This window comes from Malus domestica, chromosome 01, assembly GCF_042453785.1.
Source record: "Malus domestica chromosome 01, GDT2T_hap1".
NCBI lineage: Eukaryota > Viridiplantae > Streptophyta > Magnoliopsida > Rosales > Rosaceae > Malus > Malus domestica.
In genome coordinates, this window is record NC_091661.1 from 16,828,468 (window position 1) to 16,847,000 (window position 18,533).

Here is an 18,533-nt window from a genome sequence, read left to right on the forward strand (position 1 = left end):
TAAAAAAAAAAAAAACTAATTAACATAAACCCTCAAGCATGTTCACCAAAACATTAAACCCTCAAGCACTACCACGCGTTGATTCTTCCCTCCCATACCAAATTTCCACTAGTCTTGTCGGCCATTAATCTCCTCAATTCAGCGAAAGTCCTATTTCTTACATCAAAAGAAACAAAGAAACAACAAACGCGTTTTTCTTTTAGGACGATATTATCTACACTAATGGAAATGAGAGTACGTTTAGTCTCACAATGAGTTAGTAATAATGTAGTTTAAATTTGTTTTTGACGAGAATCAAACCTAAGACCTCTAACTTACAAGTTTAATATCTTCTTACAATAAAAAAATATTTCTATAATAAAAAATAAATATGAATAAGTTTGCACCCATTAATTTTTTATAAAAAGACTTTTAAATTTTAAATCTTAAGTGTACCCATTTGTAAATATATCAATTTGTTATATGTAAAATATATCATTTTTAATATAAAATGTACCCCTTGTTAATATAAAATTCATTCAATTTTTTTAATCTATTTTTTTTAACTTACATGGGTACATTCTATTTCGTTGATTTGTGAATGTCTAAATGTCAAGTTTAATTGAAGAAATTTAATAATGTTATCAAGCTTAATATCTTCTTTTTTTTTTTGAAAAATGTACCCATGTTTTGGTACAATATTTTTTTGGTTAATTTTGATGAATGTATCCAAGTTTATACATACAATATATTGGAGAGCATAATTTATCATTTAATATTTTTAATTCCACAAATGATAGGTTTTATTTAAAATCTCATTAATATAAACAACTACAAATATCATTTTTTTAATTTAAAAAATATAATAATCCACCTAAAAATACATTATTGTATTAATGTTAGAGACTTTGATAAAAAACTGAAAACCAATAAGGTTTCAGTAATAGAACATGGACAGTTATGGACCGCATCCAAAGTCTTCCTTACTTAATTCTAATTATATTAATTTTAAAAACTAAAAATTAATGACAACTATAATAAAATTATTTAATTACATTCAAAATAAAATTATTTGTACAGTTATGTAAAAAAAAAAAAAAACTAAATTAACATAAACCCTCAAGCACGTTCACCAAAACATTAAACCCTCAAGCACTACCACGCGTTGATTCTTCCCTCCCATACCAAATTTCCACTAGTCTTGTCGGCCATTAATCTCCTCAATTCAGCGAAAGTCCTATTTCTTACCTCAAAAATGTAGTTTAAATTCGTTTTTGACGAGAATCAAACTTAAAACTTCTAATTTACAAGTGAAGAAGAATACTATTAGACCGTAGTATTAAGTGGCACAACAAACACATTTTTTTGAGTAGAGTAATTCGGAAATGGATCATCTCCGGTACTCAATAAACACATTTTTTTGAGTAGAGTAATTCGGAAATGGATCATCTCCGGTTCTCTTCCTCCTAATCCACCAAGTTCCGGGATTCGGATCATTGAAATTTGATTAAACAACTACAAACAGGAGCTCACTTTAAAAATTATAATAATTTTAGTTGTTTGATCAAATTTCAATAACTTGGATCTTCGAACTTCCCTTTCCGGGCAATTCTATCCTTGCCTGCCCTTTGCAAGTTGCATACGATTCCAATGTTCGAAGAAAAGTTCTTTGGAGTGAAGGGTAGGGTCACCAAGTACCAAATTGGTCCATTAATTTTCCTAACACAATGACTCCTTATTCGGGGTAAGGACTTACCACGAGTCTTACCTAAGCCCCTTCAAATGTTATCGTCGCGTCCCTCACCAATACTACAACACGTCTTAATATAAGCTTTTTATGTAGCACTGAATAATTGATTTGAATACTGCCATTTTTGCGTCTCCCTTTCATTTAACATATTTGCAGAGCCACTGTAGTTATTATCACTATCCTATTTAGTTTTGAGCATAAGATATATTGACTAAGGTTTGCGGTACATAATACATTTGTGTTCAATCGAATAATATGCCAAGTTTAATTCAATTGGTAACTCAAGTCAAAACACCAAGCCACTTTGGTTGTCTTATTGAATTTCTAGTAGCAGTAAGTCAAGTCAATGCCTGGTCTTGTCGTCTAATCTAATGTAATTTCTAGCAACAGAAGGGCATGTCACTTTTTACTTTTTTTTTTTCAATTTTTTTAACAAGTGATATTATTTACATTAATTTATATGACTATAATTAAAAAGAGATGTGTGAAAAATTAAATTAGGTATTTGGAAATATTTTTTTTTTGTGTGCGAGAATCTGTTTAATTTTTTCCCAACATGTCAATGGTATTGAATAATATTTTTGCTTCTTGTAAAGTTGCAGTGTATAGTAAGCTCAACACCATTGCAATGTAGTCTCTACCACAGCAAAAGAATTTGGGTAATCTGGAGTTTTCACCATTAGATTTTAATTTTTATATTTAAAAAAAAAGATATAACAGTTAAAATACCCGGTGTACTGGATACTTAGGAGCACCCAAGAAATCCCATCACCAATATTTTTACAATTTAGTCAATTAGTAAGTCAAGTCAATACTTAACCACTCAAGTTGTCTTTATCTAATCTAATAACTTATTTACTCCAACGCCCTTGAAACTCAACCTTCCTCTCACTTTTTAAAAATTTCTCACTTAACTCACTAAGGGGGCGTTTGTTTCACCTCCTTAGGAGGGACTGGACTGGACTGGACTACAGTCCCATGTTTGATAGGTGTTGGGACTACGTTAAGTGGGACTAAAGGGGACTCGTGTGGACTACGGGGCTCGCTAGGTAGTCTTAGCGAGACCCCCCAAATACCACCGGATTGCTAAGATCGTTGCTCTGCTTGACTCCTCGGCGCTTTGCTCGACTGCTCACCCTGCTCGACAACCTCACCGAACCATCCCAGGACCACCGCCGCGTCCTCGTAAATCGCCGCTCTCATTTCCTTCTTCCTCACTGCCTCACACATTAAAAAATCCAAAACATCCAACCCCAGATTCGAAGTCCACAACCTTCGACAACCCACAAACAGAGACAAATTTAACAAAGAAGACAGAATCCAAACAAAAAAACAGCAGCAGAGAAGACATAATCCAACCCCAGATTCGGAGTCCACAACCTCCGAATTCTGCAAAATGAAGAATCGAGCTTCGTTTTTCTCGTTTGTCCACCGGGTCTTCCTCTTCGATTTGTCCACCGGGTCTTCCTCTTCAATTTGTCCTCCACCGGGTCTTCCTCTTCGTTTTTCTCCTTCTCCGGTTGACAAGCCCGACGATCACATGAACAAAAACCAGAAAAACGAAGCTCGATTCTTCATTTTGCAGAATTTTTTTGGCAATTAATCAGTTTTGGCAATTAATCAGAAAAAAGAGGAAAGGGACGGAGAGTGTGGGACGGAGATAACGAGGAAGAAAATGATGGAGGCTTCCAGAGAGAGGGAGAGTATTATTAGAAGAAGAAAAAGATAGAATTAATTAATATAATATTATTAGATATGAATTAAAAAATATAAAATATTGTAGTTTGTTATTATCCTTCTTTTTAGTCCGACACTGCACCAAACGCTTCACTAAATCAGTCCAGCTTAGTCTAGTCTAAGCCAGTCCAGCTTAGTCCCTGAAGCTAATCCAGTCCGAGATAGTCCGGTGCAACATGGTATATATGTGAGACATCCAATGAATTTAAAAGAGAAAAAAACAATCCCTCGACCTCTCCCTAAAGGGTAATACTAATGAAATTAAATTTGTAAACAAAATTTTAGAAATTAAAGGATATATAAATTAATGATTAGTTTATTACTTAAGCAATAAACATGCCAATTTTTATTGGTGACACATCATTATTGGGAGGGGTAATGCTAGAGATACTAAATTTGAAGATAAAATTTGCAAATTAAATGATTTATTACTAATAGGAATGAGTACGTTCATTAACGCTTAAGTAAATCCAATCATCGACTTCCATGTCATTTAGCTTACAAAATTTTATCTACAAATTTAGTTTTTGCATTACCCCTCCCCAAAATCCCAACACCATTCCCTTCCCCATCCTTGATCCCTCACGGCTTCCCCACCTCTACCCCCACGAGAGATTTTTCAATGTGACCGGAACACGAGATGGTACACTACATATCACTATACAAATAGTGAGATATGTGTGTTAAAAAAATTATTAACTTAAAAAAATTTAATTTTCCACCACTTGTATAAAAACACGTGGTGTACCATCCGTGTTCCGGTCACAATGAAAAATTTCTCCTACCCCTACCATCCCAACTAAACCCAGACCCAACCTAATCTCTCCCAAGTCCCAACTATACCCGATGGCATCCTTACCCACCTCAATTTGAAAATTTTCTTTTTAGTTTGAGCGTGAGAGAGGGGGAGAAGGGGGTTGGATGCGAGGAAGGATGCATTGGTTAGGCGTTAGTTGTGGCGTCTGTGTGTTTGCTACAACTATTCCATCTTTTTTTTTCTTAATCTCTTTTTAGCTTGTTGTGGCAGTATGTCTTTGATTGTGTGGATCTCACATAGATGCCATCTTCATTCTAAATTATTTTCTAGCAACAACAGTAAGTGAAATCAATACTGTGGAACCTTTTAGTAATTTTAATGGTTGATATGTTCAATTTTAATTGCTTTTTTCAAATACGTCAGTGCAAATAATGGAATGATATTGACTTAAGAAAGTTTGGGCCCAGTTTACGTGGAAAAGCAGACATTTTGCTTTTTACTTCGCAGTTTTTTGTACGTCGATCCAATCGTGTATGTGTATATATACTTTGCAGTGTTGCACTTCCAAATTACTTTCCAATTTCCTATAACGGAGCCTATATACTTTTTCTTCTTCATTGTTGTTGAGATGCAGGGCGAGGGTATTAGGTGCTTGAAACTATTTCATGTTTCAATATTTGTGGTGCTAATTTTGCTACAATATTGCAACCTTTCCCTATCCCTTGAATTCAATAATATTTCTTCAGGAGTAGTAGGCCACAAGCATATTGCTAAGGTGCTGAAGGTGATCAGGTGCATAGAGAGGGAAAGGGAAGCTCTGCTTGCAATCAAACAAGACCTCGTGGATGACTACAATAGCCTCTCTTCGTGGGGCAGCGAAGCCCAAAAACAAGATTGTTGTGCATCATGGGTAGGAGTCTACTGTGACGAATATACGGGACACGTTGTCAAACTTGATCTTAGTGGAGGATACTTTCTTGGTGGTCGAATATCAAGTCAGGTTGGAAACCTTACCCACTTGCAATATTTTGATTTCAATGGGAATGACTTTAACAATGTAGAAAATCTGAATTCCTGGCTCCCTCGTCTTTCTTCTTTAACATATTTAGACTTGAGTTACAACAATCTCAGTAATGTTCCTGACTGGCTGGAAATAGTTAGTAAGCTTCCTAAACTTACAAACTTGACATTAATAGGGTGTGGTCTTTCTTCTCCTGCAATTCATTCCAGTACTCTTTTTAACATAAATTCTTCTAAATCTCTTGCTCATGTTGATCTCAGTTTCAACCAGCTCACATCTTCTTCAATATTTGTATGGTTGTCCAACTTCAGTACTAGCCTTGTTCAACTTGGCCTCTCTCGCAATAACTTCACGGGTTCACTTCCTGATGTTTTTGGAAACATGAGCTCTCTTGCCTATCTTGATCTCTCTTATAACCAAATTGAAGGAGGGATTCCACAATCTTTTTCAGAGTTATGTAGTTTGCAAGCATTGCTCTTTCGCAACAACATTTTGAGTATACAACTTTCCAAGCTGGTTCAAACATTAATGTCTACATGCCCTGATAAGAACTCATTAGAGACTCTAAGCCTCTCAAACAATTCTCTTTCTGAATCAATTCCTAATCTCAAAAACTTTTCGTCATTGAAAAAATTAGACCTCTATGACAATCAATTGAGTGGAACAATACCTGAAAACATTGGCCATATGTCTTCGCTCGAGACTATCCGCCTTGGCATGAATGCTTTGGAAGGTGTGGTTTCAGAAAGCCACTTCTCCAATCTCTCCAGATTAATAATTTTGGATTTGTCCTCTACCCCACTAGCTTTAGACTTCAATTCTAATTGGGTTCCTCCTTTCCAATTGGTTTCCATATATTTGGGGTTTTGCAAGATGGGTCCACATTTTCCAAAATGGCTTAAGACTCAGAAAAATTATTTGGACCTTGATATTTCTAATGCAGGCATTTCTGATATCCTTCCCAGTTGGTTTTGGGGCATACTGTCTCATGATCATGAAATTGATTATATAGATCTCTCCAACAACCGAATTAGAGGAATAATTCCAAATTCAAGATTTGAGTTTACATCATCTTCCCCTCCTGATGTGAATTTGAGTTGGAACCAATTGGAAGGTTCAATACCTTCATTCCTTTCCAAAGCATCATCTCTTGACCTCTCCAACAATAAGCTTTCAGGGCCAATTTCTTTCTTGTGTCCAAAGACTCCAAACGAGGTTAGTTCATTATACTTTCTTGATCTCTCAAGCAACAATTTATATGAAAAACTTCCTAATTGTTGGACACATTTTGAAAATCTAGCCATTCTAGATTTGAGTGACAATTCCATTTTAGGGAAAATTCCTACCACAATGGGCTCTTTATCTTCTATTCAAACACTGAAACTAAATAACAATAGGTTTGTTGGGGGATTGCCTTCATCCTTGAACAACTGTACAAGTCTCATAGTTTTTGAAGTTGGGGAAAATAAATTATCAGGTTTGATACCTGAATGGTTAGGGGTTGGACTTCCAAATCTGGCTATCCTTATCCTCCGTTCTAATCACTTCTATGGAAGCATTCCATCACAATTGTGTAATATGAGAGGCATTCAAATTCTAGATTTCTCAATGAATAACATCTCGGGAAGTTTACCCAAATGCCTCAACAATTTGACTAATTTGGCTCAAAAAGGAAGTTCAAGTCTAACTCTCACTCATACCTATAATGTAACCTTGATTGGCAAGTGGGAGTATTATGAAGACGAATCATCCTTGATATGGAAAGGCATAATGTCCAAATACAAAAGTACTTTGGGGCTTGTAAAGAGTATTCATCTGTCGAGCAACCGATTAACAGGGGAGATTCCTAGTGAAATCACTGATCTTGTGGGGTTGGTTTCCTTAAACCTATCAAGAAACAACTTAACAGGTCAAATAACTCCAAAGATCGGGAAGTTGCAGTCTTTAGATTTGCTTGATTTGTCAAACAACCAAATACATGGTACAATTCCAACAAGTCTCTTTGGAATATCTGGCCTTGGTAAGTTGGACTTGTCCAACAACAACCTGTCTGGAAAAATTCCCATGGGGTCTCAGCTTCAAACCTATGAGCCTTCTGTTTTTTCCGGAAATCCTCTCCTTTGTGGAATTCCACTTGAACAAATGTGCTCTCCTGAGGAAACAACTCCAGTGGAGCAACCGGTGGTTGAGAATCAAGATGAAGATAATGATGAATTTATAACACTGGGATTTTACGTGAGTTTGGGGCTTGGATTTGTCGTTGGATTTTGGGGATTTTGTGGGAGTTTGATATTCATCAGGTCATGGAGATACACATACTACAAGTTCTTGAACTGTGTATACGATTGGCTTTATGTAAGAGTGGCTTTGATCGGGCGACGAAGAATGATTGATGTGTAAATTGTAAGTACTCTTCCACACAACAAATAATATTACTGCAGTTTTTAGTCATTTAATTCGGGATGCTAAGTGCAATTTTATACATATAACTATAGTGTAATGATATGGCATTATTGCCATCATGATTAATATCATTTTGGTCACTCTAATTGTCTTTAAATTTATGACTAATATATGCTGTGGTTTTTCTGAATCTCTTTAGCTCGTGCATCTACCGTTCGTAACCATGATCCCTTTCAGCTGGAGAAGAAGGAGATTGAAGAGTGCAATTTGAAGTTATTGTTTAGTGGAAGTGTTTAGATAATCTTTGAGGGGTTAGGTGTTTTTAATCCCTTTTACTAAGTTAGATAATCTTTGAGGGGTTAGCTGTTTTTAATCCCTTTTACTAAGTGTACCATTATATCCTTTTCAATAAATTTCCTTAAGAAACTTGCAAGAACTTATTAATCAAGTTACAGAGAGAAAAAGCAAACAGATAATTCAATCAATATATCTAACATCATCAATTGCTGGTTCTTTAGGGTTGAGATCAGATCAGACTGCATTATCTTGACAACGGACAAAAGAATTCGAATCATTATATAATCTGATTTGAGTAAGAGCTCACTGTTGGTTGAATCGACTATATTACCATCACTCACCAACCGAGTGTACCAACAGGGCAATTCAGCATGACAGATGAACCATTGGACTGGCCGAGCAGGCAGACCATGTTTGATAGCATTGATGCATGCAGCATATCATTAACGCGAACACAAAGGAAACTGGTTCTTCACACACAGCGCCCCCAATAATGCATTGGTCCAGCTACGCAATGTTAGAAATATTCGGACCATATTTTGTAAAGATTCAACATATTTTAGCAAATTGACTGGTAGCAAGCAGTGATAATGCAGAGCATCAAACTGCTACTCATATATTAAGTATCATACACACCTCTTTCGTGAGAACAGCCTCTTCATTTGCTACAGTGAATGCAACTTGAGTATCTGTTACACATGCGGGAACTGGGATGACACAGAAAAGTCAAGTGAGTATAACATATTCAAGATGTTCCATATGAACATTTAACTATGAAAGGCAGAAATTCAGCGAGAAAACATCATTGCAGTTTAGCACTGAAATTAGAAGTTCTAGGAATTATGAGAACAAAAATGGGGCAAATTCTGAATTTGTGTGCGGAAATCATTCTCAGTTTTTATTTTGTTACTCTTCCATATACATTTTTTTAAAAGTCCTCCCCACCACCCTTCCTACACCTCTGTCATTTCTCCTTCCTCCCCGATATTTCCCCTCTATATCTTACCCAAAGAAAAAAAAATTGAAACTAAAAAATAAAAACGATCGAATTGGTTAAAAACGGAATATCCTTCAACTGTTTTATCCCTTCTTTTGTGTGTATAACTTGATCAATAACTTGTTCAGTACTAGAAGAGAAGTCTGTTGGTAGTTAAGGGCCACTACCAAAGGGTTTTGGTCCATTAATTTCCCCATTACAATGACACTTCCTATTCGTCCACAGAAAAAAGAAGAAAAATTCGATTTTACTCTGTTGTTACCACTATCTTTATGAAATATTCAATTAGTAAGTCAAATCAATACCTAGTTATTCGAGTTGTCTTTGTCTAATCTATGAAGTGAGATTTCCGCACTCCCATTATTCAATTGTTATTGAATGATATTGACAGAATTTGCAGTGTTTTGTATGTCAATCCAGTCATGTATGAACAAGTGACTCAGCTTTGACCTTTAACTACTACAACTGTAAGGCATACTTTTCTTCTGTAAAAGCTTTTTTATATTTGTCAAGATATCAGAAACTGGGCAGAATTCCAGCAAGCCTTGCTCGGATAGATCCTTTTCGTTTCTTGGGCTTGTCATACAACAACTTTTATGAAAAAATTCCAATAGGCACTCAGCTCCAAAATTTTGATCCCTCTGTTCTGGCTGGAAATCCACAACACTGTGGACCTCCACTTCAAAAATGTGTGCTGATCAACAGGAAACTGTGCTCTCTAGTGATGACGAAGAAAATAATGAGCTTATAACACGGGGATTTTAGTCAGCATAGGGCTTGGGTTTATTGTTAGATTTTGGGGACTTTGTGGTGGTCTGATTTTTGTCAGGCCATGGAGATACTCGTACTTTAGGTTCTTGAATGTTTTGAGTGGTTGGTTTTATGTGAGGATGATTTTGATCAAGCGACACTAAGCAAAGGTATGTAAATATGATTTTATATTTCTTCTTAAATTAAGCGATATGCATCTCTTCTTAAAATCTTCCTGATTAATTTGGCTGTCTTCTCTCTCTCTCTCTCACCCACCCTCCCTCTTCGGATCTGATCTTCCTTTGTCTGCGAGAGATGCGACGGTGACGGAAGACAAGATAGTTAGTATGGCAAAAAAAAAAAAAAAAAGGCCTAGACCACCTAGAGAGCACCTAACTACTACCTGATAAGAAATTATTTCAATATAGACATATGATAAGAACTTATTTCAATATATGACAATCCCCCCTCAAAAGAAGTGTGTGGCAACTGCCAATGGTTACTCCTATTGTTGGAGCAGGAATAGTGTGTCTTGCACCCTCTCTCCCTTTACATCATTGTTTATTGGTTCCGTCATTGTCTTATCATCTATTTACTGTACCACAAGTTATGAAAGAATTGAATTGTGTTGTATTAATGTATCTACTATTCTATGTACTTCAGGATATTCAGACCAAAGAGATCATTGAGCATGGCACTAAGAGAGATGTGATATACTATGCGGATGATGTCATTTATGGAAGGGCTAATTTGGTTCATACGTCTCATGACAGTAATCTACAGAAGATAGGGTTGTTGCATCACCGATTGGAACATGCAACTTTTGGGTATTTGAAGCATATGGTACCCAGTTAATTTTAGTGACTCAGATTTACAGTGTGAAGTTTGTATTCTTGCTAAAAGTTATCATGTTTCATTTTCTCCAAGTATGAATAAAAGTGTTTTCCCATTTCGTCCAGTCCATTCAGATGTTTGGGTATTTGTTACATTTGTTGATGATTGTACTCGTATAATATGGTTATATGTGTGTTAAAAAAATAAGAGTGATGTTGGTTTGGTATTTCAGAACCTTTATCAGATGATTAAGGCTTAGTATTCTTATGTCATTAAAGTTCTCCGTTCTTACAATGAAGGTGAACATATTGATTTGAGTTGTCCCAGTTGCTCCACAATCATGGCGTTTTACATGAAACTATTTGTCCTTGCACTCCACAACAAAATGGGATAGCGGACAAGAATAATCGCCATATCCTGGAGACAGCCCGTGCATTGCTTTTTGGCAAATCTGTTCCTAAACTTTTTTAGCCTGAAGCAGTTGTACATGCAGTGTATGTTATGAATCGTATGCCATCACGTGTGTTGGGGTTTCAAACACCACTTCAGGCACTTACACAGCATGCACATGTTGTGTCTACAAACACCCTGACCCCCTGTGTCTTTGGTTGTGTGGCATATGTTCATATTCAACAAATTCATCGTAGCAAGCTTGATTCATGTGCACTTCGTTGTGTCTTCGTTTGTTTTTCAACTCAGCAAAAAGGGTACAAGTGCTATCATCTAGAAACCCGACATATGTATACTACCATGAACGTAACTTTCTCTGAGTATGAATTGTTGGAAAATTTAATAATAATATTATTATATTAAATTTATTAATTGAATGGAAATTAGAAGTGGAGCCTTTTGGTAAAAAGATGTGTCTAATCAAATGAAGAGTTGCAACTTTTGATTCTTCATGAATAGTCACATGCTTTTCAAAGAGGTATCTCGCATTCTATAAATAGGGAATCCCCCTATAATCACAAAGAACTTTTCATCATACATACATGTAGTGCATTAAATATTAGAGAGTCTCATTGAGTTCATATGAGAGAGTTTTCAACACAATCGTGGTTCATGGAGCCTTGTGATTTGGAGTGCTACTATTACAGGGACGTGGTCGTTGTATCTTGGGAGACATGCGCCGATCAACCATGAGCATCGTAGTGGGACGTAAACTTGTCTTAAGGACAAAGTGTCCAACATTTGCCTCGACCGTATTTTCTAGGTTTTTCTAATCCATTCTATTATGTTCATTTAACATTGGTTACTCATGTGCATGTATTATTGTGATATATAATTGCATGAATTATTTCTTGATTTTTTATGTGATTTAATATAGCAATTAGACCCAATTTTTCCAACAATCTTAAGACAAGTTTAGGTTTGGTTGCTATAATTTTGTCATCAATTCCGAATTGGCATTACATACGTGTTAATTCATAGTTGCTGCTTGTTTTGCATGATTGCATGCTTGGGTTTTTCATGTTCGTTTTGACCGTTAATTTAATAAGTGCATGATCAGTTTGTAGACAACGTATTTTGTATTCATACATGTATTGTTTCGAAGAACATGCCAACTATATATGTGTTATTTTTGTGTTTTTACATATGCTTAATGTCGTATACGCGAAGTGATTCATAAATTCATAGTACAGGTAAAGCAGTGAAAAAAAAAAATTCTTGGAAACAGAATTCCAAGCCAAACGGTTAATTTGCACATAGTTTCTTATGCATGTTTGTCCTCTCTCTCTGAAACAATGATATATTTGAATAATCGATTGCAATCTTTCCATGTTAATATATGAAAAGGTGGGACACCTGTTATGAAAGTCTTTATTTGGGAAGTTGCGTTCCTTGGAAGGCATGCAAACACGGCTTGTGAAATCAGCTGCGTAAGTGCGGTTGGGAAACCTGCATCGATTTCTGGAAGTTTTTGGTTTTCCAGAAAAGTTTGTTCGTTGTAATTGCAAACCAAAAGATATTTCTAAGAAAAATGAAGGACATACGTGGAAATGTCAAAGTCTGAGTAACTCTTTACGAAGGGTTGTCGCCGTTGGCCGGCTAATTGTGTTTCTTGGATAATAACTTTTCAGATCAAAGTTATGACATAAATTTGATGCGCGAGTGCCTGGGAACGATCTCTAAATTTCGGAATGGTACATTACCAATATGTATGTTTGCTAAAACCAGACATGGCTACCGTCTGAATGGACTTCTCCATTTGCGGTGGCAGCATATCGAAATTTTGGCCAAAGGAAAAACTTGGATTGATCATTGGCCATATGTGAAATCAAAGGCCAAAGATATGATTGGAAGGCCAAACCATGTCTGTAAAGCAGATTGATCTATACCTTGTTTACGAACCACATGTACATGGTTTTTATTACATTTGGGCAAAAGATTTGGTGAAAGAAATTAACCAACCAAGTCACTTGGGATAATTAGATTTCAAGAGGATGATGGAGGAGAGTTTAGTCTCCTGAATGTGACTTGTTCAACTATTAATAGTTAAATGTGACAACAAAAATGAGTTTTGCTCATGGATATAACCAAAGGGAATTCCTTTGAGAGGAATTAGTGAAAGTGTGGGGGTGTTGGGTATACTAATCAAGATGTGGCTTCACTATATTATTGTTATATATATTTTCCTGAAATTAATCTGAGGACATGAGTTTTGTGCGTTATATATTAGAATATATATCTTTGTATATATTTGGGATGAGAATGGTGTGAAATTAGTATGACAGTTAGATGCATACCTTGATTTGTTGCATTCAAATGTGTGGAGTCCTGAAATGAATCATTGGGTGTTCTGTAAAATATATATGGTATATGTAGAACTCTATCACAATTGACCAGTTGGAGATTCTAGATAAAAGAGAAATCGATGAGACCACGGCTTGACGGTTCTATATTCATTTGAGTCAAGAATTTTGGGACATTTAGAACCATGTGGCGGTTAAGATGCAAAAAGATGCAACTAATTGACAAATGAATAGTTTCTGTAAGGTGGTGGAACCAAAAGGTGGAATCTGCCATATCAGATTCCAAGAAGAAAGAAAATGCCATTTGAAGTGCTGCTTTTGACAGTGAAAGGGTACGACCTTTCCAACTAGTCATTACCATTCTTAAATTTGAATATGTGTTCGTGGGCTGGTATGTAAACTTCTACATACCGACTGGATGTATTATCATATAGTGATAATAATGTTGCAAAATCATTTATCTGATTTCTTCGAAGAGATTAATTCATCAATTTCAAGAGGCCTAGAATGATATCATCATATTATTACGAACAATTATATGACTGTAGTCATATATGATGCAACACTTAACTTTCTGGAAGATTTCTTGAGAAGCATTTAGTTTATGTGTTTTGCTTCTTTACCGAGGAGAGTGATGCATTTGCCATGTCAGTCATGGAGAAAATGAATATTATTGAGTGTTATTCAAAATGTTATCAATATAGAGAAATAATCTTGAAATTGTGGGGGTATTTCACAAAGGAAAAGACGACACTAAAAATGTGAGGGACCTTTCGCATAATTGTATTAGACATGTCTGATGATACTTATTAAGTAAGCATATTAATGGACATGGCCATTGGGTCATGTATGTTAGTCATAGTGCGGAGGGACGAAAGCCAAGAAATGATTTTTCCATAATGGCTAGTGAGGCATGAAGGCCTAGAAGATAGATATATAAGGTCTATCTTAGTTGTTTCCTACTTTATAAAATAAAAAACGTGATCGATTTAACAATGATGTTAAATTAACCACAATTAATTGTGGGGGAATCTTATCTAATTTTGAGATATGAGATTTATTTAAGAAGAATGGAAATATAATTTGCTAATTGAATGAGACAATCAAAATGTCATTTCTTATAATGGTAACTTTAAGGTATTGAAAGGTTGGAGATCTTCTAGCAAATACCTTAAATGTGGGGGAATGTACCCGAGTGTTAGCAAATTACTTTTTAAGTCCTAACATATGTTTTGAAGGACTTAGCGTTGGAAAACAACTACTCTCGAATGAAATATAATTTCATAAATGGAAGTGCACACCATAAGTGATAGTCATCAACCTAGTGGATCCAATTTTTAAAGGTTTGATTAGAGAGTAAGTTGTATCATCGAGGGGAATGGATTAAAAGCCTACGTCTTAAGAATCACCATAATGGCAACCCAACCTAGTTGATTGGAGATCCCAAGATCTAGATTCAAAAGGACAACCGAATTGTGGATGATTCAATGGGAGCATTGCGGAGATAATCTCCTACCTATGTCCTATGATGAAACAATGCTATCTGCAACGTATGTAGGATAAGCTTTGCTTTTAATGATTCCTATATTTGGAAATAACAAGTGGGGTATTGCAGGATACTCTTAATGGGAAGTCACCTATCTTGAGTGAGGAATGGGGCCATTCCTGTGAGAATTTTTTGAAGGGCTTAGTTCTCTAAAAGCACTCATGAGAAACCAAGAATTGTTCAGGGCCAAAATGAACACAACCGAGCAACCACGGGGTGTCTGGAAAGGTATTGTGTGATTACTATTATCTTGGTTTACACAAACGGCTGAGCAGTTCAAGACATCGCGTTCACTGATTAGCCAAGTAAATCCGATAGTAATTCACTACGGAAGGTTCAAAGCCAAAAGCCACCTATCCCGATGCGGTACTTTTCCTATTGAATTCTCTCTCTAGTGTCTGCATTGTCATTTGCATGGTATTGAGTCAATTTCCATTCATGTGGGGGATTGTTGGAAAATTTAATAATAATATTATTATATTAAATTTATTAATAGAATGGAAATTAGAAGTGGAGCCTTTTGGAAGAAAGATGTGTCTAATCAAATGAAGAGTTGCAACTTTTGACTCTTCATGAATAGTCATATGCTTTCCAAAGAGGTATCTCACGTTCTATAAATAGGGAAGCTCCCTATAATCACAAAGAACTTTTCATCATACATACATATAGTGCATTAAATATTAGAGAGTCTCATTGAGTTCATATGAGAGTTTTCAACACAATCGTGGTTCATGGAGCCTTGTGATTTGGAGTGCTACTATTACAGGGACGTGGTCGTTGTATCTTGGGAGACATGCGCCGATCAACCATGAGCACCGTAGTGGGGCGTAAACTTGTCTTAAGGACAAAGTGTCCAACACTTGTCTCGACCGTATTTTCTAGGTTTTTCTAATCCATTTTATTATGTTCATATAACATTGGTTACTCATGTGTATGTATTATTGTGATATATAATTGCATGAATTATTTCTTGATTTTCTATGTGATTTAATATAGCAATTAGACCCAATTTTTCCAACATGAATATTTTTAGGCCCCTTCCTTATCCAACTCAGATCACTAGGGGGAGAGTGCCAGTTTTGGTGATCTCTGTTGGTTGAATTATGGTTCATGGGGAGAAAAGTAGGTTGTCGAGATGTTTGTACAGCAACAACAGGTTGTTGCCGAGCCCTCTGTCCAACAGCAACTGGTCACTACTGACCCAACAAAAGAGCCTCAACAACAACATTCCGAACACAAGACAACTAATCCAAATACTATTGTGAGTATATATAAGTTGCCACTAAGACAAAATCAAGGTGTACCTCCTAATAGGTTTTCCCCATAAGGAAATGTGAAGAGATGTTTGCTCTGCTGAAAAATAAAATTTGGGAGATAGTGTAGTTACCTAAGGGAAAGAAACCTGTTTGTTGGTTGTTTACAATCAAATACAAGGTTGACTAGTCTATAGACAAGTATAAAGCAAGGCTGGTGGCTAAGAGGTATACTCAAACATATGGTGTCGATTACCAGGAAACATTTTTCCTAGTGGCAAATATGAATACGGTACGTGTTTTGATTTCTTTAGCTACACATATTGGCTGGCCACAATGAAGGACTCGTTCTTACATGCGAACTTGGAATAAGAGGTATTTATTGTTTTCCTCCAAGATATAATGTGAATGGGAATACTAAGAGTGTTGGTTACACAAGTCTCTAAATGGATTCAAGCAATCACTCCGTGCATAGTTTGACAGGCTAACTCAAACAATGAAAAAATGGGTATCTCCAGAGTCATTCAGATCGCACATTGTTTCTGAATTGTAGACTAGGCAAAGTAACTGCTTTTATTATTTATGTAGTTGACATAATTATTACAGAAGACAATTCAGATGAAATACAGAGATTGTAAAAAAAATCTTGCATCAAAGTTTAAGATGAAAAATTTGGGAGATTTGAAGTACTTTCTTGGATTAGAAGTTGCCCGCTCATCCAAAAGGTATTATCTTTTCCTAGCGAAAATATCTTTTAGATTTGTTAAAAGAGACTAGCATGTTAGGGTGTAAGCATGTGGACACTCCTATTTGTACCATATTGCACCAATCTCGAAATTACCGAGCACTAGTCAACCTCAAGCCTTCAGGGGACCCACTGAAGGATTAGTGTTGAGGCACCCCTACTGAAGCACAAGAGTTTCTCTTTAACCAGGAGGCAAATCACAATGCAATACGTGTCAATAATAAAGCTCCTAGAGTCCCACATCGACCGCAGATGGAAGCCAGAGACTCTCCTCAACTATAAAAAGCGACCATTATCTTACAGTTAATCTCTAATGCCATTATTGTACTTAAATCATTATTAGAACCCAGTAATGATGATTATACTTAAACCATTGTATTATGTCAACTCTACAATATTAATGATCCTCTACCTTCGTGGACGTAACCCAACTTAGGGTGAATCACGTACATCTTGTGTTTATTTCCATATATCTCTCTACATATTTACTTACACTTCCAGAGCAACCATGCGACTATCATAAACTTGACACTTTACATTGTTCCAAAGTCGCACCGCTTTTGTGCATCAACATTTGGCATCGTCTATGGGAACGACAATGTTCCTACTCCCACCTGTATTGTCAGGCTGGTTTCCATGTGTCATATGCTCTTATTCAATTTGGCATTCCTCACCAATATGGGGAGTGAGAGAAAGCCATAACACACAGAACGACAACCCTCTTTATGGCTAGTGTGAGGCAACGAATGAGCAAAAGAAAGAACGTTCCTACCCTCACCTGTATTGTCAGGCTGGTTTCCATGTGTTGTATGCTCTCATTCGATTTGGCATTCCTCACCAACATGGGGAGTGAAAGAAAGCCATAACACACATAACGACACCTCTCTTTATGGCTAGTGTGAGGAAACGAATGAGCGAAAGAAAGAACATTGCTATTCAAGCCAAAGTTGAAGAGCTTTAAGATTAGAACAACAAATAGCAATCACGAATGAGATTCTCCAATAACAGTATAATAAGCTCTTCAGGATGCTCCATGAGGCTAGATAGACTTAGTCTTATGGGCCCATCACCCCAATAACTATCGATCATCATGTGGGTACCCCCAACACGAAGGGTCACCAGTTTTCAACATGGCTGTTCCCAATGAGAAACAACATTCTTATCAGAATGTTGATCAACATGAGACTTTTCTCAATCTAGCTGCTTCGACCCAAAGCAGGAGAAGTGGAGAGAGATATCTTCTTGCAGAAGGATTAGAAGGATTAAGAGTCATTTACCGTGATTGTCACGTCGAGAAAACATGTGAGAAAATGAATTTTCAGGGCCGGAGTAAGTTTTGTCTGAATGCTGCTACATCAAAAGTTTGGTCATAGACTCACCAGCTTTAGGCGAAGTTGTATTAGATAAAGCAGGGTGCCACCATCACTCTACTTTAAGGCATTAGGTGGAGTTTTAGCAACTCCACTGGATGACCATGCTTGTTTCGCAAGACATGCTATCTGATCTAGATATGGACACAATCAGATCCTATAAGTCTTGGAATCCCTACTTACTAGATATCATCTAGGATTCTCCCAGCTTAGAATAAGGATTCTATCATAAAAATGTCTCTTTTCCCACGGTATAAATACACCCACCTAGGGTTCCTCTATAGTAACACAAAATATATACTTCAATTATCTTGCCCACTGCTAAGTCTAAAATCATTCAC

General features: G+C 36.3%; 1 protein-coding gene and 1 long non-coding RNA gene across 2 annotated transcripts; both read left to right on the forward strand.

The window, feature by feature from the left end:
- Positions 1 to 4,710: 4,710 nt before the first annotated feature.
- Positions 4,711 to 8,073, forward strand: LOC103404058 (receptor-like protein EIX2). Its single transcript, XM_008342942.4, has 2 exons — positions 4,711 to 7,647; positions 7,847 to 8,073. The coding sequence occupies exon 1, from the start codon at positions 4,852 to 4,854 to the stop codon at positions 7,642 to 7,644; it is 2,793 nt and encodes a 930-aa protein (XP_008341164.4). The 5' UTR covers positions 4,711 to 4,851; the 3' UTR covers positions 7,645 to 7,647; positions 7,847 to 8,073.
- Positions 8,074 to 9,365: 1,292 nt separating this feature from the next.
- On the forward strand, positions 9,366 to 10,652 carry LOC139197130 (uncharacterized). The gene is made up of 2 exons (XR_011582258.1): positions 9,366 to 9,861; positions 10,355 to 10,652. It is a non-coding gene; the product is annotated as an uncharacterized lncRNA (long non-coding RNA).
- Positions 10,653 to 18,533: the final 7,881 nt, after the last annotated feature.